Source organism: Agaricus bisporus (assembly GCF_000300575.1).
Source record: "Agaricus bisporus var. bisporus H97 unplaced genomic scaffold AGABI2scaffold_9, whole genome shotgun sequence".
NCBI lineage: Eukaryota > Fungi > Basidiomycota > Agaricomycetes > Agaricales > Agaricaceae > Agaricus > Agaricus bisporus.
In genome coordinates this window covers 1,188,552-1,214,156 of record NW_006267372.1, presented here as the reverse complement: position 1 = coordinate 1,214,156, position 25,605 = coordinate 1,188,552, and the positions used below count along the sequence as shown (strand labels likewise).

Sequence of the window (25,605 nt, the reverse complement as noted above, 5' to 3'; positions counted from 1 at the left end):
TAAAAAAAACGGAACAATCGACATAAATGAATATATACATATTTATATACTAAGACTGGTTTTCTGTTTTATTGCTGTTTCTCTTCAAATTTCGGCAATGAGTCGGTTTACAGCACACGGGCAGCGGGGGACACCTCTTGGTGCTGAGCCAGGATGTTGAGGCTCGTGTGTAGCATCGTGACTCGACCGAATTGGTCGTCGACCGGCGCTTAGTGACTCGTCAAGCTCCCGTTCACCTACCGCCTCCACCCGCCGTTTTCAGCCCCCGGAAACTTCTCAATATGTCCGCGCGATACTCCTATGCGATAACTCGAAACCCCAAGGCTTCTTGGGTGCCAGGAGGCTGGGATCGGAAGGAGGCGAAGATTCGCCTGCAGGAAGCAATTGAGGTTGAGGGAGAGATGTTGAGGGCAGCTCTGAAGGGGAAGGACGTTGTTGACTGGGTTCTAATGTGAGTAACTTGTGTTTTAATGTTAAAAACTGAGACTTACCTGCGATTTCCAGGGGGCAGCTTCACCGTTCAAAGTCAGAACCCTGTTGGCATTGGACAGTTCGAGGCTTCACGGGGGAGCATGCCAAGGTGACGATACACCTCCATCTTGGCCAGCGGCAGGTCGATGTGTTCCGAAACGGCGGGAATTGGGAGAAAAAAAGGAAGAGGAGGCATCTTTATACAAGGAAGTGGTGAATGAAGGGGGATTGAACGACGCACGCGTGATCGGAGGGGACGGGGGGGGGGGGGGACTTCACGATCTTTGGTACCATTTAGTTTTCGCTTCTTCTTGGTTATTTTGTACAATACATCCTATGTGCCGTCTGTGTGTTTCCGCCTGGATATTGCAATTACTATAAATGTAGCGATTATGTAATATTGTTGAGAAACTTACATTAAATATTAAACCAGTCGCGAGATCGCAATGGTTGTCTTGATTGAAGTTCGTGAATATAGTGTTCAGAGGAAGGTAGCACGCCAAGGATGTGAGCGTGGCCTCGATTAGCTGATTCTAGTTTGCCCCTGGTCCACCAGTCCCGAGGTCGACGACGATGATACCAAATGTGCCGGAAATTTTCATCCGAGATACACTGGTGGTCTTCCTGAAGTTGGGTTGATGAATCCTCCATGTATCGAGTTCGGCATTAGGGTAAGAGACTTTGCCTGTGTCATCTACAATTTCAGCCAAAGTAAGGAAGTTTTTATCTGAATGGGTGTTGGGTTCAATGAATAAAGCAGACAAACGACCGATTGAATCTAGGCGTTGTCACTGCTCCCAAAGGGTTGATAATGGACGTGCTTATCTGAAATGTTGGACTATGGGCGAAAGATATACATTGAGTAGATATATTATACAGCGAAGTCCTGACTAAACATCAGCAAAAATCAGGATAATGAGGCGGTAAAGAGCACTCACTACGTAGCTAGTCAAAATTGATAGTTCTGGTACAGCTCCTGTCAATGATAGTCCAGCAGTTTCGGTCCCACACTCGACCAACAACACATTCCACCATATTCAAGTCGACCACTTCAATCGGTCCGACGTCGCGATAAGAAATATTGTTATTGTCCCGCACAACATTGAGACTATGAACGACTGCGAAAAAAATGACCGTCGGCGTGTCAAGAGATAGCCTAGCGATGGGGGGTAGCTCGAGGACAAGAATCCTCTTCAACTGCCCATAGAAATCTTGGGGTTGAAATTCCGCTGCTCGCTGACGGTGTCTTGCATACCGATCCACTAGTTGTACATACTATTATCCGTAGCGGTCAGAGAAAAGAATAAGATGATGCAAAAATATTACGAGCCTTGATATATGTCGCATCTCGAGTATCCTCCCTTGACTGAGAGAGGTCATCTGCCATCATACGATCGCCCTCAAGGCGAACAACTTTTCCGAACTGCAAGATAGGTTGGTCAAGCGGGATCGCAGCTTGGATGATGGTCGATGTCGTATTCAAACGCGTGGCTAGCGTGGCATAGATTTTGGCACGAAGAGAGGGTGAGATGAGCTCAACCCGTTTTGGTGGATAGAGCTTGTAAGAGGGATCTTATAGATTTATCAAATATGAGCTTGGAAGTGGGAGTGAGTACTTGTACATACATGAGTCGTGGGTCAGTATATGAATTGATGCTGTCTCTTCATTCTCTTCAAGGAGGGACAAGGATAATTCTTTATAAAGGTCGTATGTGAGGCAAATTTGATCGAGCTGGGCTGTCGCGACCACGAACGCATTAATCGAAGCATATGGATGTCGTCTACTCCTGATGGAAGGAAGGAGCGTGTTGCAATGTCGTTCCATTGGATAAGCCCAGTATGTCCAGACTGGTCCCGCAACTTTGATACCCCACGCGATGTGAAGCAGCGCATGAAGTGTCAAAGGACACGTCGCAAGCCGGCCTGGCTCATATTGATAGTAGAACCTAATGAATCTTAATTTAAGTATTTAAAGAAACCAGAAGCTTACCTTTCGTAGTCTCGAACCCATTTCTGGAAACCCTCATCTATATTGACTATATCCTCCGCCGTGAACTCGAACGCTAGGCATCGTTTAAGCAAATCCATGAGCCTTATGAAGTGCTTGTAGTATTTGTCTTTCTTGAATCTATCCCGTAAGACAATGGGCGCGATAAACAGTGTCCAGTTGGAATACATCTCCGAGGTCATTTGTGATCGATGGGTTGCGATGTTGGGTACGGTGTTACAGCCCGAAACGTTTTACGCGAGAAATGAACCTCGCTACGGTCGAATTTACTCGATTCACGAGTAGTGACACACTTATGACCCCTTCACTACTAGGAAATAACTTCGAGAATGGTCACTACCTAACTAGAAGCGATGCAGAACAATACTTGACAGTAGCTACTAAGGTCACCTACAGGGAAAACTGTACTTGTAGGAAATATCACAGCCTTGGTAGTGAGTAGCGAACACACCATTCGCGTCAACCACTGTAGTGAACAAGTCTGAGCACTCGGGAATACGGAATGGTCAAGGGACTTAGTCGCTACGACGGTTTTCTTACGCATCCTATGTCGCGAAAGCTCCTCGATTACATAATATACCCAATCGAGTCTACCGACAAAAGTTCCCGCTTCCCCGACCATATGTCCCGAATAGTCCTTCGCGAAAGAAGGAAATAGAACAATCTCGAACCTAGCTCAATTGCCAATGATCTGTAAGCAGATAGAAGGTAGCTACCGATAAAAAGGGAAATATGAAATACGATGATGGCTAATGACTCAAGAATGAGTAAGCCGTAGCGAAAAGATATACATAAAGAGTTCAGGAGACTCGACGACATTACAAAGATAGGAAGAATGACTCGAAAGGCTTAGTAGCTACTATACAATAGATGAGTAAGATATGTAGCGACTTAGTAACGAGACTCGGTATGTTTAAAAATAGTGTAGCGGTAGTGTAGTATAAGTAGAGGACCCGTAGCGAGCACACAGGCAAGGAATTGTTTGCCCAAGCTCTACAGCTGTATTCGCTACTCAGTGAATTGTGATTGTGGTGTTATACGCTATCAGTTTCTTCGGACACGAAAGTCCAAAAGTGATATAAACTTGAATCTTATCTTGGAAATTGGGTAGTGAACACCTAAAAGGATTATTAGCGAGATCTCAAACTACAACCCGTTGGTAGTGTGTGATAACTTCGTGTTAGCTACTTGGACATCGCAGCTTGTATCGTTTTGGTAACGTGTGCAAGTCGGTAGCCTTGTAGTTTGTCGGTGCAAATCGGTGCCTTCCTGCTAAGTCGGTATCGCAGTTTGTATCTACCCGCATTACTTGGTACGCGTCGTCTGCTTTAGCACAGCAGCGTAGTTGGACCTTCGTCGCGAAACTTCTCTACGGTCGGAACTCCCTTTTCTCTAAGGAAAATACCTTTCTCGAAAAACACATAAAACCAGAAAACACTTTATATATTTCTTTGAAAAACCCTTATAAAAATCTCTGTTCTTTTCTCGAAATTCTGACTTAATTCTCCCCACGAACACACAACTGAGAACAGTTTGTGCGTAGTGAACATATATATTTTATATTTTCCCTCACGTAGATACTGTCGTCTCTACAACGGGTGCACCAAATGCAGATGGTATGGTTGTTTTAGCTGCGGCCGTAGCCACACCAATGTCGTTCCAAACGCGAGGCTCGATGACATAGTCCTGGTCCTGGTGATCCAAGTCTTTGAAGACCCCGGTCCAGAGAAGAATTAAGTTGGGAATTAGATTTTCCCAGACAACTGTTAGAACTTTGCCAGAATGTCACGGCGTCACGCTGTCACATCTGTCACATATTTTATTATGTAATAATTTCCCTCTGCTGCTACAGTTCGACGGAGGCTAAACTATCGGCATACTGCTAAAATGGCGCAAGCTACAGATTTACCAATTGAGCTCATTGATCTTATCTTTTCTTTCCTACCTCCGAACCATGCGGAGCAAGTACAGTGGAGGAGAGCAGCGGTGGCTATCGGAAGAGAACCCCGACCAGACGGATGGAGGTTAGAGGATCGTAGGTGCGTAGTGTGTGGAAGAGTGACGTTGATAATGTGGGACGAAGTATTGGAGAGACCCTGGATGTTGCAGCGATGGAATAACCCGGACTTCCGTCGTTGGGAACCGGTCCGGTTCTTTACGATGTGCCCGTGTGGAGAAGTAATGGCAACATACTTCGGCAGGGATTGGTACGAAAGGTTACGTCCTTAGATAGTTGCTTGTACCTGTGGACACTTTTATGGTTTGTTTGGTGTTGTTGACGTTTTTATGATCAATGTACTTGTGTTTACTTTCTTCTTACTCCACTCTTCTTTTCTCATGTCAAATGTATAATTAGTTTATTTTCTCATACGTACTTCTTTTCACATGTCAGTATATAAATAAAGTTACCTAGGGTAGTTGGTCTGTGCGCCGTAGTCTAGGTATATAAAGTAGGTAGAAACTTGTAGAAGACTCTGTCGAGTTCTCTTAGGTTCACGCCTAATATAACTTTTGTCACTTTCCTCTATAGTTCTTAAGTTCAGGTGTGACCTGTGACATCTCAGTCACAGTCGCCCTAACAACAACATGCATAAAATCGAAAGGAAATGAGGCAGGGAATAGGATAGATGAGATGGAGCTGAGTATTGGGGTACCTTTTATCCCATATTCTTTTGCAAGTCTCTCGCGCATCGTGTTATTCGAGCATTGTCAACTTCAACAGCTTGTGCCATTAGCTCGTTGTGGTTGCGTATAGGAAGAACTGATGGGTCGTATCGTTTGGGGTCGGCATCTGGAATTGTGTCTCGTCGTAAGGGGACATAATAAGTGTTGGATCCACCACCACGAACTGCTTTGATGTTGCAAATTCGGCAGGGAGATATGCCATTCGCGCCTTTCATACGCATTAGCATTGCAATTGCAGGAATATCACCAAAAATGACAATTAAATACGCATGAAGAAGAAAGAGAGATTGACTGATGGGATCGAAAGTTTTAACTCCAGATGCAAGAAGGCGAAGTTCCTGTACCAATGGCCACAGAAACGAGTCCATATCGTGGGGCTTCTTTGGCCCTGGGATCGTCCCAAGACTAATACAATAGCGTTTTTGAAAGCGAATGTCGGGGGGAAGGTTGTAGTTAAAAAGTATCATGGGCCAGCATGTTTTGTTACGTTGTTTGAAGGGTGCAAAGCCGTCAGTTGACAGCCCGAGCGCAACATCACGTTTGTCGGAGAAATAGAGACAAGAAGAATCCGGGTCGTCGGTGGGGACAACTTGGGTAAGTAGAGACTGGTAGTGAGAGCCGTCGAAGACGTCCCTCATGTTGCCTGGCTCATGCTGAAAATCTCCTCGATAGCTCATCTTTCTGGCGTGTTGGAGGTTGGATGACATGGCTTGGAGACGAGGGACGAGTGGAAGGTAGGCAAAGATTTGACGTGGTCTGCCTTTCGCATCACGCCTCGCCTCGTGGCAGTGTGGGCACTGTGTCAAATCCTTGTATGGTCCGACATAGCAGATACAGCTGTTTATGCAACAGCTGAAATGCTTTGCTAGGAAACCTGAAAGTTCTTGGACGCGGCTTTTGGTGACTTCGAGTGAAGGTTGTGGGAATTCAGGGAAGACGGCCCGTAGCAAAGAAAACGTTTTTTCGGTCAAATGTTGTCGAACCTTCAGCATATATTTGCGGAGCAGAAGCAAGTCCATATTGTCAAGACGAATATCTACATCCTCGTCAGTAGAATTCAAACCTGGATAGGGGAAATTTTACCTGAAGCTGTACGTAGAAAGTTTTCTTCAACCCAGTCAGAGAACAATGCCACTTCCGCAGCCTCCTCTAGTACAATCCCCCCGCCCTCGCCATTAGCTTCATTATCACCACGATCCTCCTCCTCCTCCTCCTCCTCCTCCTCCTCCTCCTCCTCCTCGTCGTAGATATCTCCTTCATCTTCATCATCTTCATCTTCATTATTTCCTCCTCCATCGTGGCCAATATTCTCACCCGCTCTTATCTGCACATCGGATTGTCCATTTGTTGATGGAGGAGCCGCAGCAGTAAGCATCCGCTGCCTCTTCCTTGGCGTATCCTGGTGAACAACATCTGGCGGGTTTGAGCGCTTGTTAGATGAGCTTCCTTCTAGGCTGTCATCCTCTCCTCGTAAGTAGCGTGTTGTTTCCGATATTGCAGCCGTGATCTCTGGTCTTGTCCGACCTCTGAGGTGCGCAGACTGGGTCGAATACGCAACGATCTTGCCGCAACCACACGAGCATGGTATTTTTGAACGCTTCCTCGAAGATGTGGATGCCTGCGGACCTGACATGGTGGTTGAGTACTATTGTTGATCGTGTCATGCAAACTTCAAAGGCGTGTAAACACTTACCACGTGACTTATGAGATTAAGAACTCTTTAAGGTGGTATGGCGGTAAGAAATGTCAAATTGGTACGTGCACTGCAAAAAAAAAAAGAATCTTGAGTGACTGATTTGATTGACCGTGAAGCATATTAAACTCACAAGGTGTAGCAAATTTTCTGCATCTGTGAAGAGCGGCTTTTGGCACTTTGAGGCACAAGGTAACACAAGAAGATTTTGAAGGCATTGGTGGGCGAGGGGACGGTTCAAAAAACTGATACTGAGCCACCGGCTCAATCAGAATGGATCGCAGAAGTAATACCGTAAAGACTCACTAAGCAGGCAGCGTTTTGACCCTTGCCACGGCGCTTGACGAAGCCAACAATTCCGGGCTAGCTGAAGAAAGGGGGGACAGGGGGACAAGCAATAGAGCCACGTATGTACGACCAGGGAGGATAGAAGAGCCCAAAACCATCCAGGGAAAAAAGCACCGGAAGTAGAAAGAAGAAAGCTAGGCGGAGCATGCTGGCCGTTCATGAGACTGACCATAGCTCTGATTCTGGTGGTAATGGATTGAGTTGAAAAGCGCCTGAAACCCCAGAGAAGTGCCACATACGAACTATGGATGTTACAAACGAATGGGAGAGTCATGAAGAGCACGAGATAACAACGAGGATCAAGTCTGAAGAGAACAAACAAACGTGTATTGGAGCCAAATAAATGAACACAACATTCACCTCACTACGACAACCAGCAAAATGGCCTCATTGTGCTCAAGGTCGAATCCTTCACTATCTACTTCATCGGACACTTGGTAGGAAACAGTGTCTTTGCAGGTCCTTTCCCCCCACCATCCGCACCTTCAATCCCATCTGGTGTCCTACTCGTCGTCCTCCAGGTCTCTGCATACTTGGACGGAAAGCTCGTCCGAAATTTCTATCAAAATGACTGTCTGAGCCCAAGTGAGTAAGACCCGCTGTATCTAATAAGTGACAACTCACTTTTCTCCTCTTCTTTTCGCGTCCTTCTATATCACTTTCATTTGTCATAGTGCCAACATCTCGTTTCCGCTTGCTTTCCCCGCCACCTACTTCCTGGGCTGGACCCAATGTTGAGTGAGTCATTTGGTGAGTAGAACATGTTAGTAGTTGCTTACTCGTCAAGGTATCTTCTTTTACAACTTCGAGATCATTCAAGTTTGACAGCGGTGAGGACAAGGCGAGCAGCTGCTCTTCAACCTCCTTTTCTTCCGCAAGATCATGCTGTTCCGACACAGGCAACGACACGAGTTTCGAATTACTTCCGCTTGCTCAAGGGTGTTAACCTGGCTCCCAAAGAAGGTATTAGCCGTCTGACCCACCCCGTCATAATCGTAATCAGTTTCAGTTTCTGTCGATGATACTGATGATGCACGGACTTCATCATACCATCAAGTAAGTTATTCAATTTGCATCCATGATATGGTCACTAACCTGCCCGCTTGCGTTTAGACCTTTTTACATGGGCTTTCTTATTCTGATCTCCGACGCCTTCAGACGACTTGGACTGGGATCCATCCTCGAATGAATCAGATGAGGGTTCAGCTGGCGGTGCACGAACTTAGTAATAAAATGAGTGAGTCGATTGATAAGCTATGACCACCCAAACTACTTACTTTTGAGTAGACGTTTGATTTGTTCGATGTCGTCTAATGGTATATCCGATGGTGCCGATATACCTCATATCATAGGAAGGTTAGTGTCGTATGGATTCAGATGATTTAAGGTACCAACCCGTCAACAGCCTTTCAACTTCGTATACATCGTCTTCGTCTAAGTCGTCGCGATTGTCCTCCGCGGGCAAGAGATTCAAAGCCATCAGTAAGCTGTAGGGATGTCGGTCGCCGGGATGGTCGTTCTCCCATTGCTCGAGCTGATATTGACTTTGGAAGCCTTCAATGGCAGAATCCCTCCAACGGCCCCATGCGAGCGAAGGCGAAGAAAATATTCCGACGGGCTCATCGGAAGATCGGAAGGGGATAGGGGATGACATGGCTACTGGTGAGTCTACAGAACTCGATACATTATGCTGCTAATTCTTATACTCTGTTGCTCGTGCGGTGCGCCAGTGTTTGGATTAAGATTACATGTGCAATTCGGTGCGAGATTGCCGCTATTACAAGGCCAGTTTGTGGCTCGCTTTGGTCTAATTCAGCCCCATATGTTTAGGTTGACAGTTGCTACGGCCTCTCCATTCCACCAAGCCATTGAACAAGCAATTTTTTTAGCTTAGTGGCTAAGATTTATGGCACGCAAGTACGTCTTTTTGCCCAACTTTATTTTAGAACTCAGCATTTTATTCCAGGAACATTTTAGGTGTCAAGGTTACCGTCTGCTGATAATGATCTTCGGCCAATTTTTGTCATCGGGCGAGTCTGAGCCGAAAGTAAGCATATATTTGCATCCATGTATTGAAAGAAATAAGGCAAGTACATTCTTGACCAGGGCAATGCAACACCAATATCTAACCGATCAAGGGTGTTGTGTACGCAACATTTTCCACAAAAATGAAAATTTTTATCCTCACCACGTCGCCGCTTCCATATACTACTAAACCAAAGAGATCGGACAAACGATCCGATGCCTTTATATGTCCTGAATGTTTGTCAATGCTGTCTACGTCGTCACCATGCCACCTCCAGCTAAATCTATCACTCTTAGGTCTTCTTCAGCAAAGACAAAGCCAGACCCGAAGGCTAAGGCGGGGTCAAAGCCGCAAAGACAAAAGGGCGGCCAACTTTCATCTTCGACCACCACTCAAGGTTCGCCAGCTGTGACCCCGGATTCCAATACCACCGTTCCTCTGTCCATTCCTGCTGCCGCCTCTGGTGCTTCGGGTACTCTAGCTGTCTCGACGGCTTCATCTTCTCCTATCCCTCCAGCAATCTCTCCCGCCAGCGCTGCAGCTATGACGACTGCTCCCGGTGTGCCTTCCATCACGATCTCCATTGATTCCCCTTCCGCCGCTGTCTCGAATACTGTGTCAAGCCCTAATACATTTTCTGCCCCTGCAACATCCTCGAACACTTTGGAAAATGCTCCGTCCTCTGGATCTAATTCTGAAGCCAGCGTCAACAACGCCTCTACTACCCCGCTGAAGGGGAAAAAGAAGGACTCAAAGACGCCCAAAGCCAAGGAGTCGAAGACTAACAAGTCCAAGTCCAAGGCCTCCGATACTGACATTGTCAAGTTACATGCATTAAGAGAACAAGTCAAACAACTCTTAGGTATAGTATTCATATCAATTAATCTATTTAACATCGTTGTTCACCGTCTTTTGCCAGCCGAAGCTGATAAACAAAAAATAGAGTTGGCTAATCAACAAGCTTCCGTGACCGGGCCACTGATTGACAAACCAAAGAGGATCGTCAATTTACAAGACATGATGCAACTGAGGAACAATAAGTATCTGTATAACGAATGTCGGGTATGTCTCTTTTTATGAGCTTCATATATTTTGTCTTCATATACGATGTTAAGACCTTGCCAGAATGTCACGGCGTCACGCTGTCACATCTGTCACATATTTTATTATGTAATAATTTCCCTCTGCTGCTACAGTTCGACGGAGGCTAAACTATCGGCATACTGCTAAAATGGCGCAAGCTACAGATTTACCAATTGAGCTCATTGATCTTATCTTTTCTTTCCTACCTCCGAACCATGCGGAGCAAGTACAGTGGAGGAGGGCGGCGGTGGCTATCGGAAGAGAACCCCGACCAGACGGATGGAGGTTAGAGGATCGTAGGTGCGTAGTGTGTGGAAGAGTGACGTTGATAATGTGGGACGAAGTATTGGAGAGACCCTGGATGTTGCAGCGATGGAATAACCCGGACTTCCGTCGTTGGGAACCGGTCCGGTTCTTTACGATGTGCCCGTGTGGAGAAGTAATGGCAACATACTTCGGCAGGGATTGGTACAAAAGGTTACGTCCTTAGATAGTTGTTTGTACCTGTGGACACTTTTATGGTTTGTTTGGTGTTGTTGACGTTTTTATGATCAATGTACTTGTGTTTACTTACTTCTTACTCCACTCTTCTTTTCTCATGTCAAATGTATAATTAGTTTATTTTCTCATACGTACTTCTTTTCACATGTCAGTATATAAATAAAGTTACCTAGGGTAGTTGGTCTGTGCGCCGTAGTCTAGGTATATAAAGTAGGTAGAAACTTGTAGAAGACTCTGTCGAGTTCTCTTAGGTTCACACCTAATAAACTTTTGTCACTTTCCTCTATAGTTCTTAAGTTCAGGTGTGACCTGTGACATCTCAGTCACAGTCGCCCTAACATACGACTAGGGTGTTGCTGCGTCGTTGTGCGAACAAGCATTGATCGACTTCAAGATTGGGTGGAAGCGTCAGCCCACTGAACGGCTCTCTAAGGTAGCCAGCCAGGTATGTTGTATGTTTTCTATACACCCGTCTCAGTACCTGACGAAAGAAGCTTGCCAAACGTATGCCGTACCTTCAGAAGTTCACCCACAACTGGGCTGCATCTGAAATCTTGAAGACCGTCCTCAGGAACAAGCGGGGATATAATTTGAGGCTGCAAAAGAAGTATGGAATCACCCGTATGGGTGCTCCTGGTACTTCGGAGGTTGAATCCGCACCTGTTGGCGGCACAGATATGGTTATCGATACTGGGATTGACAAAGGGAACGGCTCTCACAATGACAACGACTTGGAAAACAGCAATTCGGACAGCAGCTCGGACAGCGACGCGGATGATAATTCTGATGAAGACTTGGAGGGAGAAAGTAGTAGCAATGAAGACAGTGAAGGCGAAGGCAGTGATGACAGTGATGATGAAGTTCGTACTAAACGCCATGCATCAAAGAAACACACAAAACAGGCAAAGGCAAAGTCGAAATCAAAGTCAAAGGCGAAGTCAAAGTCGAAATCAAAGTCAAAGTCAAAGTCAAAGTCAAAGTCAAAGTCAAAGTCGAAAAAGCGAAGAAGTCCTTCGACTAGTGACGATGAGAGTGATACTCAAAGGCCCAAAAAGAAGGGTAAACAAGCCTAGGTTTGAAATGGTTTCATTTATTTCATTCATCTACCTGGTAGTGATTCGTTATGGTAGTAATTCACTTTAATCATTTTTATCATAATCACGTGTTTATATTAGGAGATTAACATGTATCGACGCGCTGTCATGCAGCGAGATTAGCATAAATATATGTTCTGTGATGCGGCATTCTATCCCTTAATGTTTGTGAATGTTAGAACGAAAAGTTCCGTGATCCTTTGATTTCGTGACATCTTTGCCAGAAGCAGAATACTCGAGAATTACTTAAACATATTATAACATACTCGGAATAAGATGCATACTTTATCTGCACTTTATGTTCTGTCTTTCTCATAATGTGGGCGCTCACAGTGCTGCTTCCAACGGAAAATCGCCAGGCCTGGACGGTATACCTTACGAGCTATGGAAAATACTTCACCAGAGAAACAATAACCTAAAGAAAGCAGGAAACAACGGTTTCAACATAGCGGAAACCCTTCAGTGTGTCTTTAATAACATCGGAACACATGGCTTAAACACAGCAGATAAGTTCAACGAGGGATGGATGTGTCCAATATTTAAAAAGAACGACAATACGGAGATAGCAAATTATAGACCAATCACAGCATCAGCAAAAAGTCACACAACTTATGCAAACTTATGAAAAAGTTGCCTTATGCTTGCCTTATAAAGACCAACTTAAGGCACATAAGTCTCCAAAATAGCATAAGTTCATAATTTTTCATAAGCCAGACAAGAAGTTTACACATAAGTCACACATTAGTTCATAAGTTTATCATAAATTCATAAGTTGGATACAAAGAAAGTATAAGCACAGGACATTTCATAAGTCAGACCAAAGGTTAAACCACAAGTCAGACAAAATTTCATAAGTTTATTATGAATTCATAAGGCTACTGACAAGTCAAACAGTATCTCATAAGTGAAACATAGGCTCATAAGTCAGATAACAAGGCAAGAATCATAGCATTATAAGAACATTATGCTGTATGTCAAGTTCTACTGCTCATAAAATTCCGGAAAAATCACGACAAATCTTGAAATATTAAAAGAACAAGAGTTTATATGTATGTTTTTATCGGAAAACATACCCGTTATGGAGATATCAAGATTCCATCATGGGTGGGGGGGGTCATTGTCAACTGCAGATAGACTTGTCGTAGAGCCTGCTCTACTAACCGAAAAATTCTGGAAAAATCATGACAAATCTTAGAATATTAAAAGAACACAAGTTTATATGTATGCTTTTGTCGGAAAACATACCAGTTATGGAGATACAGAAAAACATAACAAGAATGCCATGTTTTCTACTGGTTACTGTGCCGATTTTGATGATTGAAGAGTGTAAGTATATGTATTCAAGGTCCAGGAATTCAATTCTGGTTTTATATTTATTATCCGATCAATATTAGAGGAGCTACAGTGTAATCTTGTGTTTATCATATGTTAAATGTGCCATATCTCAATAGGCTTTACTTCAACAAAGAATCTAATTAGATATTAGGACTCCCCGACCTCGAAACTATAGGAATACACTTTTAGATTATTAAAATCCATGCAGAAATGACCCGAAAATATCTCCTACCTATGATTTGAGGAACTTTGACTCGAAAATCCCAAGTCCAGCAGTCATGTGACATCATGTGACATGTTGAACTTCTGTTTCGAGCACAACGTTGATCCTTCCTCATCACCACCATCATTCCTCCCCTCCTCGTTGCTCTCCTAGGCTTATATTCAAGTGAGTAACTTTCCTTCCCTTCCCTAGCTCTCTCCCAGCTAATTCTAGGCTGGTTTAGGACGCTTTTTTGCCTATTTTGGACGCTTTTTTAGGGCTATTTTGGGAGGGTTTTGAGAGGAGATGTGAGGATGATATGTGGATGAGTTTTGTGGGGATCTCTAGTCTTTGGTGAGTGCTTTTTGACTCTTCATCTTCTCATACTCATTTGTTACTTTTAGAATCTCATTTCTCATCATTTCCCCTCCATCTTCCATTTCTACCCCCCTGGCTGCTGTCATATCCCTCTTGTCCGCTTTTTTCAGGGTCTATTTCCTCTTTAGGAAGTCTGTATTATACATGATGTATTGTATTTACTATATGAATATAATTCTTTGTTCCTCATGCATTATGATGTTCCTTATGATTGAGCTTATACTCTCTTATATCTTCTTACTGTCTTAAGTACTTACTTATGCAACTTAAGATAAATCCTCATGACTTATGATAATCTTGAATCTTATGACCATATTGTGACTTATGTACTTATGATTTACTTAAGTATTGCATAAGTCAGAACCTCAGACGGTGACATGCCTTATGCAAAAATGACTTATACTGACTTATGATTTTTATAAGTTTGCATAAGTCAAATTTAAGTCACTTTACCTTTTCCTGATGAGTCTTGAACACAGACTATAAAATAATGTCGAAAGCAATACAATCAAAACTAGCGCTCGCTGCCCCTAGCATCATCCATAAAAACCAAGCAGGCTTTATGAAGAGGAGAAGTATAATTGACCATATCCAAACGATAAATCAAATGACCGACTTTGCAGAAATCAGTCCCGAAAATGAAGGTGTCATACTAGCCCTGGACCAAGAGAAAGCCTATGACAAAATAGCCCATGACTACCTTTTCAAAACGATGGAAAAACTCGACTTCCCACAGAAATTCATAAAAACGGTACGGGCTCTCTACCATGAAGCAGAGACACAAGTGATGATAAATGGAGTACTGAGCAGCCCTTTCAAAGTGACGAGAGGGGTAAGACAGGGTGACCCCCTATCGTGTCTACTCTTCAACATCGCTATAGAACCACTAGCTTGTATGATACGTAATTCCGAGCTGGTAGAAATGAAGATCCCTAATTTACGAGAAAGACTCAAGCTTCTCCTTTTCGCCGACAATACTACAGTATTCCTCACGAAACACGATAAGTATAGCAACCTTACCAAAATCCTTGAAACATGGTGTAACACAGCTAGAGCCAAATTCAATATTACGAAAACCGAAATAATACCCATTGGTAGTAGACACTTCAGAGATATGCTTACACAGACACGGAAACTTAACGAAAATGATGACCCTATCCCACCAAACATCCATTTCGCACAACAAGGAGAAGAGGTACGAATACTTGGAGCCTGGATTGGAAATGGCGGGAGGGAAGTAACCAAATGGAGGAAAATATCGGGCGAGATTGAAAATCGACTCGAGAGATGGAATAAAGGAAACCCCGGGATTGAAGGACGTAGACATGTAGTCCAAATGATGGTAGGAGGATGCTCCCAATATCTCACAAGCGCGCATGGAATGCCTAAAGAAGTGCGCTTGGATCTTGATCGTCAAGTCAAGAACTTTATCTGGAAAAACAAACGAGCTGAGATAAATATGACACACATGAGCAGCCCTATCGCAAATGGAGGCAGAAAAGTACTAAACTTAGATGCTAGAAACAAAGCCATCTCGGCTGTCCACCTGAAAACATTCCTAAAGTCAGACGACCAGAGACCGGCATGGCCTTTTATAGCCCAACACCTAATGAAAACGAAGAGCGACTCGAACAAAACAATTGGAATGATACCGAGCTCCAACCCAAGAATCAACCCAATAATCCAGCACTGGAAACCCAAGACCCAGAAGCTCCCGAAAGTCTTAAGCGATATGATAAATTTGAAGAAGGAAATGAAAATTGGCCTCAACCCAGCTTGCCTAAATAACAACGTAAGGAAAGAGATGCCGGTGTGGCTACACCCAGGACAGAGAAAAGGTGCCCGCTACACAACCATGCACCCTATGAGCATCCACTTGAGAGAATGCCACAATGTTTTTAACGTAGCTGATGCGATCAAAGTGACACAAAGACTGAAACTCCAAGACCATGTAAACCGAACAGACTGTGAATGCAAGTATTGCTCCTTCGACAGGGACGAGCTAGACTGCAGGTACCCTAACCTATGCACGGACGCCACAAACGCCCTACTAAACCAACTAAGCGAGGAGTGGGACCCAAGAGCCCATAATGAAGTAGAAGGAAACGAACAAGAGGGAAACGACAGAACAGGCAAAAACGTGTTCAGATGGAAAGACAACGACGAACCTCAGTGCATCATGGATGCAATAAGAATTACACCTTTTAGCGAGACGAAGCATCCCCCAACCACTAAAATACAAAACATCGACATGGAGATCGACCCCTCACCCAACGAAGGAACAAAAACCATTTATCTAGCTGGAGCCTGCACGAAGCCAAATACAAACGACGCAAGAGCGGGTAGTGGAATAAGCTCAACTGATCTCCATCTCCAACTCTCTTTAAGAACACCGGGTATCCAGACTTTATTTGCGGCAGAACTATACGGAGTCAAATCCTCACTAGAATGTGCAAATAACTTCCAAAAAATAAAACTCGTCTCGACATCAAAGAGACTATTAAAGGCATTAACATCTGACTTCAAGACTTGGGAGGACCAAGGGTGGATTGAAGATCCAAATAGCGACTTAATAAAACAAGTAGTGAACCGACTCCGAATAAGGAAAGCCCCAACCCTCCTAGAACTCTTAGAAGACACGTCAAACGGTATGAATGAAGCGAAATCTTTGGCTAAACGAGCATGTAACCTACAACAAGAGGCTGAGACAAACCCCCCCCTACGTGAGGAATACCACCCGTCGGGGGCAAAACTGCAGTCAATAACCCAAGCGATAGCCTACAAACTACTACTAAACAATAAGGCCGCGCCTGAAAGCAAAACGTCGAAGATCTCAGTCCAGAAAATACAGGAAGACATAGAGGAAAAACGAGGATATAAACCTACGAGCCAGAAAATATGGCACCAACTCAAACGAAGCAAAAACTGCTTACGAAAACATAAAGAATTCATATATAAAGCCATTAAAGGAACCTACTATATAGGTAACAAATGGGAACACGCGGGGACCGATGACATGCGAACAAGGGCCTTATGTCAACACTGTAAAACGGAGGAGTCTATGGATCACATACTTACCAAGTGCAAAGCCCCGGGTCGAGAAACCGTGTGGAAACTAGCTAGCATAATATGGAAAAAGAAATACAGAAACTGGACCAATCCAAACATAGGCGAAATCCTGGGCATTGCCTCGACAGTAGAACGGCACGAAAAGGGAACCACAAACATAGGAAAAACGAGACTCTTTCACATCCTTGTGTCAGAGTGCTCTTACTTGATATGGAATCTAAGATGTGAGAGAGTAATAAAACACAGCGACTTCCCCAGCACTTGGAACCACAACGATACACAAATTAAAAATAGGCTCTTACATAGACTCAACTCTCGATTCAGGCTAGACTGTATCCTTACGAGCTCCCGAAAATTTAATAGGAAAGCAATACGAGAAAACCTGGTCATAGCTACCTGGTCTGGTATCCTAACAAACGAAAGTCCAAACGACGGACCGAAAATATGGCTACGTAAACCTGGGGTTTTAGTGGGTATTTGATAGTGTACCTATTAGAGTCCCACACGAGAAGTGCGTAAAAGCATTTCCCCAGGGGTGTGAGAAAATTTCCTTTCCTTCAAAGCGCAGAGGCGCACGTTAGCCGACTCGAGAAGCTGGCCTCACATGTACAGGTAACATGTTGAGCTAGTCGCCAGTTGTCGAGAGTCATATGGCTCCCCCAAAAAAAAAAAAAAAAAAAAAAAAAAAAACAAGATCATCTCACACCTCTGAGAACTTTGTTACACGTTCCATTTGCAAGACTCCAGACCCTTTCTCTTACTTTCACGAAAGTGTCGGCTTACTCGTTCATCTTCAAATGTCCATCGCTGAATGTCCTCGTTGTGGTTACCATCTCATGACAGATTTAAGGGTATTTCTCCTCGACATTCGTGTTACCTATACGAGACAGCTGAATAGATAGTCAGAAAGGAGTCTCTGCCCTCAAAGCAGAGGTTCGCCATCTGGAGGACCTCATTCCTGGTCTTCAGGAAGAGAAAGCTATCCTTTTGCGTAGAATCAACAACGTGCAAGAAAAAACAAGACACCTACCGTTCGAAGTGCTGTCAAACATCTTCCACTTTGCCCGTCCACCGATTGACTTCACCACCTTCAAACCTCCATTCTACAACATCAAACACCCCCTATACAAACTAGTACCATCCAGAAGATATGACCATCCCGAGACAGACTTCCATTACACCTTGACAGCTGTTTCTCATTGTTGGCGCCGGGTTGCTTTGTCCACACCCCACCTCTGGACTTCAGTTTCACTTCGCATTCTTAACGTTTTTACCAAATTCAACACGTCGATCCTCGATTTTCATTTCAGAAACACCGATAAGCATCCGATCTCAATTCAACTGGCTTTCAATAATCCCGCGATGGTGTGGGAGAAGCTTCCTTCGAAACGTTCGGAGTTCCTCATGAATCTGGAACCTCTGAAATCAATTATATTCGATAAAAATGCAGATAAAGTACAAAGACTCATTCTTATCGAGCCACCGGTTGAATGGTCCTCTTCTATCAACAGGAGTCTCTCGCACTGCGATTCTGTAACAATGCATTGGCCCAGTTGTAACCGTGATTCCATACCATGCTTGGATTTCAGCGATCTTGCTTCCCTCCAGCACATAAGCCTGATCGATATGAAAAGCGTCTCATTTTCACTGCCCACTACAGTTTCCACCCTGTGAATCTGCCACGTCGATCTAATTCTAAACGAGTTTCTCCTGTTGACACTCGTGGAACTACCCAATCTTGTTGAATTGGAATTTTATTATCCCAAGACAGGAAGCATTTCTCCGCAGGGATTTCGTGATAATGCCGTTATTGAACCCATGACATTTCATCGCCTTGAAAAATTGACATGGATCGAGATGCATGTAGATGAAAACTATGACTTCCTGAGCCATGTTCGTTTTACTAGCCTTACCACTTTGGAGTGGGGGGAACACGCATACTCTAATCCTACTTCTGAAGAAGGAAATGTGTTACGACTTGCCTTTTTTTCTTTATTGCCATCTACCCTCGAATCTCTGACCTTCGACAATCTATGGCATCATCCTCCCAACATCGTTGATCTACTGCGTACTGTTCCTCAAGTTAACAAACTCCACTTGACCGGATGTTCTGAAGAGGTTGTTGTAGCAGCCGTCGGGACGATTTGTCAATGTCCAGCAAACACCGGGGAATCAGCTTCAGACTCAGTGGAATGTCTGCCAAACCTTTGCTGCTTGTCTCTTACAGACACCATGGCTACACTAGATCCAGGAATATTCGTAGATATGCTAGTAGCGCTACATGATGTTGGCCCACTACCAAAGCGATTTCATTTGACCACTGGTTCGGATGTTAGTTGGGACACGGATACCTTGCATACGGTTGATTATTTATATTCCATCGGTTTGGAAACCACCCTCGCTTTCGTTTTTTAGTGGAGATAGTGTAACGTGAAGATTTAATGACTGAATTTAAGTCTTTGTATCGTGTGCACGGATTCACCCAAAAAATCACTTTTAATCACTTTTCTTTTCGTACGCCGTCTCTGGTTCAATTCTGCCGTCGTTTTCTCTCCTTTAATCCTACGTCCTTGTAGAGAATCTATATATTCACCCTGTTGGTAAGCTGGCGCTTCACAGTATCATTTCAACAAGGCTTCCTCAGGTTCAACCTTCTGTCCTAACTTCCCTCCCCCCCTCCGACATTTAGGATCTGGGGTCGGACTGAAGGATCGTAACTTAGAAAAGTAATACATTAATTTCGGGCATAGGATGTTTCCCTCACTCAAACCCTTGAGCATCGTACAGATGTTTTCTTTTTCTTAACAATTATATTCTCAAAGCACGCACCGATCCTTGTTCTTTTCTCCTCTCATTAACAACTCCTGCCGAATAACATCCACTTCTCCGCACCCTTCCTATGATTCAGCCATTTCGTCTGACCCGGAACGATCAGTGCCCATCTCGACAACCTTAGCATCCGCCGAATGCGCTTTCTCATCTACAGCCTCTGAACTGCTGTACAAGGGAATCAATTAACAAATAAGCGCCTTGCATCTTTTCGTTACGCTTACCCTTTAGCACACCTATCTTGAATCTCGTCCTCACTCCCCATATCGCTACGGCATAAACACCACGGACTTTCTATCCAACGCCGTGCACCACCATCTCCTCCCACTTTCCAACTTGCACAATCCTCTCATCATGAATCCTTTTCGCTCTATCGAACATGTCTTGCTGAATCTGTTGTTCAACGAATGTCGGGATAGTTTGATAATGGATAGAGGAAGGGGAGGTTTGATTCCTGTATCTCAACAGACAGCTAAAGTTTGTTGAGTTTGAAGGTTTTGGGGGCCTATGTCTAAATGAAGCAGAACTCCCTTGGGAATAAACCATAAAGAAATCATATAGAGGCAATACGATTACTCACTTTCGGACCCATTCATTAAACTTCCATCCTAGAGTATACATATTTCTCAGACGCGATTCCACTATAACACCCACCACTCTCAAAGTAACCACCGACTATGCGCGTGGCTCATAAATCCTCTTTCTCTCCTCATCACTCGTCCTAGCCGTAGTCTAAGAAGGAGCATCCGCAACTGTATGCTCGGATCACTCAAGCGACTTCGGAAGAGAAACCTTCGATGTGGTCTTTTTCGCAGTGCTCAAGAATGCTTGGACAGATGAACAGAGCTTGAGTTCCGATTTCGTTGAACGAGCCTTGAACCACTCTGATATAGATGATGAGATATTGTAGGCGTTGAAAGACATGATACACACCTTGAATGACTTCCCAGATGTTAAAAGACCAAGGTGTTGAGGATGTAACGACGCAGCAGAGACGCTGTAGTAGTCAAGCATCATGATTTCGGTTTCCGTCAAACTACGGCCCGGACAACTGATTGATCAAGTTTTCGTTTTCTCTGGAAAGAGAGAGTATACATTGGTACATCAGGAGGCCAAATCAACCTTTTTTTGATATCAATAGCTATCTGGGCAGTACCTTCAATTTTAGCATCTCCTTTTGCACCAGCGGTGAGGGTGGAAAGTTGAACTCGTTGTCAAAGTTTGGTGAAATCTGTGTCGATATCGGAGAGTCTCAGTATTGAAGGCTTCAATACTAGGTTAAGTGACCGATGTTGATGTTGAACTATAAGTTTCCTTTTTCAGAATGACTATTCTATTTTTACTTCTTTTCTTATCCTGGCGTTCCGCCGTTTACAATGCAGGCCATTCATTCTTTCACAACTATACAGTTTTTCGTTACGGCCGTTTCGGCCGAGTACATATATCCCAAACCTTAAACTAGACCCTCAGTGATCTACGCGACTACTGTTAGGGCGACTGTGACTGTGATGTCACAGGTCACACCTAAACTCAAGAACTAAGGAGTATAGTGACAGAAGTTATATTAGGCGTGAACCTAAGAAAACTCGACGGAGTCTTCTACAAGTTTCTTCCTACTTTATATACCTAGACTACGGCGCACAGACCAACTACCCTAGGTAACTATTTATATACTTGACATGAGAAAAGAAGTACGTATGAGAAAGTAAACTAATTATACAGTACATTTGACATGTGAAAAGAAGAGTGGAGTGAGAAGTAAGTAAACAAAAGTAAATTGATCATAAAAACGTCAACAACACCAAACAAACCATAAAAGTGTCCACAAGTACAAACAACTCTCAAACCGGTAATTCATTCACACAAACCAACGCCTCCCGAAGTAATTCCTAATCATCGTATCACATGGGCATAGTACGAAGAATCCAGCTATTGCCCAGTGTCGTGGTCCCCAGTATCCCCATCTCTGTATTACCCACGCCTTCTGTTCCTCATAGTCCCACATTGCTAAGGTTACCCTCCCACACCGCCTGCACCGATGATCCGATAGGTTCCAACCTTCCGGCCTGTCCTCTCTTCCTATTGCCGCCGCCGCTGATACACCTCAAAAATATTTGCGCAATTTTACGCAATTTTTAGGCTATTATTACCAGATATATACGGTTCTCGCGGAGTAGCTACCCGAGTACTAAGTCGAACCCTTCATAGAAACTTAGGAAAAATACGACAAATCCTATTTATATTCGTCAGCAGTCTATAACTAGTAGACTCTCCTTCCGCTAACCGGAAAGCTCAGATAAGACTGGTGAATCTAGTATTCCTGATGTCTCTCTGTGTATATGGAGGATAGAAGCACAATAGCAGGAAAACTGTACTGCACACCCAAAGACTAGCTGGTCGTATTGGACCAATGACCCATATAGACTATCCCTACAAAGTCACGGGCTCTAATTATCAGAACTTCGAGTACTAGAGGCCGATCGCTCGGTAGCTACCTCGATACCCGGAAACCAGATGAGGAAATTACCTGATACAGATACAGATATGATAAGATAAAACTTATCTAGATTAGACTAGACGTACCTGAGAGTCGAAACGATGACTCGGGACCTCAGGCTATTCTAAGAAAAGGTGTTCCTGGGATGAACCTTGGGTCTGGTAACAGATCCTACTAAGGACACATCCTGAGGCACTTCCCCTGGGCAGGAACTCCGAATTCCTGATCCGATCTGACCGAAGGAGGGATCCCTAATCACTCCGAAGGCTTGGGAAGATCAGTGCAACTTATGGACCTGTACCTTACCAATCTATACCCCTGTAGCTACTTATCTAGTTTTATTCTTGGACGTTTTTCCCATGTTTACTCAGCTTTCTCATGTACGCGGATATGTTCTCATTTAGTATCTCTCTCGAATATAAAAGACCAGGTGCAAGGGAGGGATAAGCAAGCATTCTTGCCCCCACTTTTGCACTTCGGACATTGCAGGTGCATTTTTGGAATATATAAGTTTTGCTTCGGTCGTAGACCACTATCAGACGTACACAGAACTCAGACGAACTTTATTATAAAGTTAACTCAGACTCAGACAAAGATTCCTGCGACTTAGCGCTTTTAGCGAAGTAGCTACTAAGTTAAGAATTGATCACCTGGTGCACAGAGGCATTTCGAGGTTGACTGTTCGAAGCTTAGTGTCGTCTAAAGACACAGAAAGTAGTCTAGTAAAAGTCAAGTCAAGTCAGTTCAAGTTAGTTAAAGTTAGTTAGTCAGAAGTTCAGTAGTACAAGTTCAAGTTTCAAGTAGTTTAAGCGTTCACATCGCACCTCTATTCTTCATAACAGAAGTTCACACCTTTACCTTCATATCATCAGATATTCCCCCTTCGAAATCGCAGAGGCAGTATAGTAGCTACTAAGCGACTATATCGTTTTTGTTGTTTGTCCTTCGTATCTACAAACCTATACTATCCTCTACACCGCCCTTCTCCATTGTACTTGCTCTGCATGGTTCGGAGGTAGAAAAGAAAAGATGAGATCAATAAGTTCAATGGGTAGATCTGTAGCTTGCGCCATTTTAGCAGTATGCCGATAGTTTAGCCTCCGTCGAACTGTAGCAGCAGAGGGAAATTATTATGTAATAAAATATGTGACAGATGTGACAGCGTGACGCCGTGACATTCTGGCAAGGTTCTAACAATTTGGGAGAATGGTCGAGGATGAAGATGATGCTCCTCTGTTTGCCGGAGGTCGACCGATCGCCTCGACAGCGCCTATAACAACCGGTCGAGGACTCCTGATGAAGTGGAGTTCGGCGAGTTGAGGAATAGAACCCAGTAGATCGACAAGATTCGGAGAATCAATTTCGATGTCTCCGATGGTCAAGGATGAAAGAGTGGATGGTAATGAGGAAAAAAAGGCAAATCGCAACCTTCTTCCTTCTTCAGAAAGGGGTCCATGGTGATGTACGAATTTGATTTCATCCCACTCTAAGGTGGTGAGGTGAACAAAACGAATGGAGCGCAGAAAGCCATGGTTGTGGTCTACACGCATCGTTTTCCAAGTCAAATGTTCGAGACGATGGTGTTAGAACTTTGCCAGAATGTCACGGCGTCACGCTGTCACATCTGTCACATATTTTATTATGTAATAATTTCCCTCTGCTGCTACAGTTCGACGGAGGCTAAACTATCGGCATACTGCTAAAATGGCGCAAGCTACAGATTTACCAATTGAGCTCATTGATCTTATCTTTTCTTTCCTACCTCCGAACCATGCGGAGCAAGTACAGTGGAGGAGAGCAGCGGTGGCTATCGGAAGAGAACCCCGACCAGACGGATGGAGGTTAGAGGATCGTAGGTGCGTAGTGTGTGGAAGAGTGACGTTGATAATGTGGGACGAAGTATTGGAGAGACCCTGGATGTTGCAGCGATGGAATAACCCGGACTTCCGTCGTTGGGAACCGGTCCGGTTCTTTACGATGTGCCCGTGTGGAGAAGTAATGGCAACATACTTCGGCAGGGATTGGTACGAAAGGTTACGTCCTTAGATAGTTGTTTGTACCTGTGGACACTTTTATGGTTTGTTTGGTGTTGTTGACGTTTTTATGATCAATGTACTTGTGTTTACTTTCTTCTTACTCCACTCTTCTTTTCTCATGTCAAATGTATAATTAGTTTATTTTCTCATACGTACTTCTTTTCACATGTCAGTATATAAATAAAGTTACCTAGGGTAGTTGGTCTGTGCGCCGTAGTCTAGGTATATAAAGTAGGTAGAAACTTGTAGAAGACTCTGTCGAGTTCTCTTAGGTTCACGCCTAATATAACTTTTGTCACTTTCCTCTATAGTTCTTAAGTTCAGGTGTGACCTGTGACATCTCAGTCACAGTCGCCCTAACAGTAGAACTCGACTACTCCGGGGATCGCACAGCACAGTGCCCTCCCCATCTTTTACTCTCTTATTGCCCTCTACTCTCTGCGCGCCATCGCGGCCGCCACACACATAGCCGGTCCCTAGGCTTAAGGGGTGATCGGGTACAGTCACAACGTACCCCGTTGAGACTAAGGCGTGTCACGTGCCTTAGTTAAACACGAGACGTTCACCACGTGAGGTGCTTTTTATATACTTGTATTTTCTTCCCGTATCAACCTTGTGCTGCGGCTGCATTGTCAGCTGGTACACGCAGAGGAGTGAGAGACCCACCTTAGGTGACTCTCTAGATTAGCGTGGGAATCCGTTCCCGTACATACCTCTCATCTTAGTCTATCCCTTCGGTCAAGCGACCATTCTTGAATACAAAACCTTTTCTCTCTTCGTGTACACATCCAAGTGAAGCAGGCTATTGGCTTCATTGGATTGGTGGATACGCATCAGGTGACAGGAAAAGACCTCCCTCACCTTCTTCAAAATTTCTCATCAACTACCGCCCGGAACATTCCGAGTACCTTCCTCTGAATCTGAGGAAGAAGAAGAATCCGCCTCGGAATCCCAATCCGAGGAATCCGAACCAGAACAACGACAACCGTCCGTATCCCCCCTACCCCTATATCAACCACCTCCCCCCGAATACCACGAGCCAGACATGGCCAATCCCCAAGACATAATCAATCAGCTGAACGCTCAGCATACTCTCATCACCCAACTGCAGCAGCAACTCGCCCAGCTGCAGAACAACCCGCAACCGGGTCCACCAGGCCCACAAGGTCCACCAGGGGACGATGGAGAAACCCCCATCGTCCAAGTAGTAGCGCCACCAATCGATGTGGCAAGACCAAAGATATTCTCAGGAGACGGAAAGGAGCTGAGTGGCTTCATAACGGCGTGCAAAATTTATCTAAGTTTAAAAATGGTAGGAAGACTACAAGGGGATCAGATGACATGGGTACT

General features: G+C 44.3%; 5 protein-coding genes across 5 annotated transcripts; 3 read left to right on the top strand and 2 right to left on the bottom strand.

Annotated features, from left to right (window-relative positions):
• Positions 1 to 281: 281 nt before the first annotated feature.
• AGABI2DRAFT_145162 (hypothetical protein) lies at positions 282 to 1,202 on the top strand (the record flags this gene model as incomplete). The annotated part of the gene is made up of 5 exons (XM_006463943.1): positions 282 to 451; positions 505 to 525; positions 552 to 818; positions 905 to 978; positions 1,009 to 1,202. The coding sequence occupies 5 exons, from the start codon at positions 282 to 284 to the stop codon at positions 1,200 to 1,202; spliced, it is 726 nt and encodes a 241-aa protein (XP_006464006.1).
• A 214-nt stretch (positions 1,203 to 1,416) lies between these two features.
• On the bottom strand, positions 1,417 to 2,661 carry AGABI2DRAFT_145161 (hypothetical protein; the record flags this gene model as incomplete). Its single annotated transcript, XM_006463942.1, has 4 exons — positions 1,417 to 1,733; positions 1,798 to 2,043; positions 2,098 to 2,417; positions 2,462 to 2,661. 4 exons carry the CDS (start codon positions 2,659 to 2,661, stop codon positions 1,417 to 1,419), a joined length of 1,083 nt encoding a protein of 360 aa, XP_006464005.1.
• A 3,560-nt stretch (positions 2,662 to 6,221) lies between these two features.
• On the bottom strand, positions 6,222 to 8,859 carry AGABI2DRAFT_145160 (hypothetical protein; the record flags this gene model as incomplete). Its single annotated transcript, XM_006463941.1, has 12 exons — positions 6,222 to 6,809; positions 6,991 to 7,108; positions 7,164 to 7,224; positions 7,375 to 7,447; positions 7,571 to 7,638; positions 7,689 to 7,764; positions 7,830 to 7,927; positions 7,985 to 8,090; positions 8,129 to 8,244; positions 8,301 to 8,426; positions 8,483 to 8,545; positions 8,601 to 8,859. The coding sequence occupies 12 exons, from the start codon at positions 8,857 to 8,859 to the stop codon at positions 6,222 to 6,224; spliced, it is 1,752 nt and encodes a 583-aa protein (XP_006464004.1).
• A 5,860-nt stretch (positions 8,860 to 14,719) lies between these two features.
• AGABI2DRAFT_54977 (hypothetical protein) lies at positions 14,720 to 15,256 on the top strand (the record flags this gene model as incomplete). The annotated part of the gene is made up of 1 exon (XM_006463940.1): positions 14,720 to 15,256. A coding segment is annotated over one exon (537 nt), but the record flags the coding sequence as incomplete, so codon positions are not given.
• An 819-nt stretch (positions 15,257 to 16,075) lies between these two features.
• Positions 16,076 to 17,374, top strand: AGABI2DRAFT_75272 (hypothetical protein; the record flags this gene model as incomplete). The annotated part of the gene is made up of 1 exon (XM_006463939.1): positions 16,076 to 17,374. The coding sequence occupies one exon, from the start codon at positions 16,076 to 16,078 to the stop codon at positions 17,372 to 17,374; it is 1,299 nt and encodes a 432-aa protein (XP_006464002.1).
• Between the last annotated feature and the right edge of the window lie 8,231 nt (positions 17,375 to 25,605).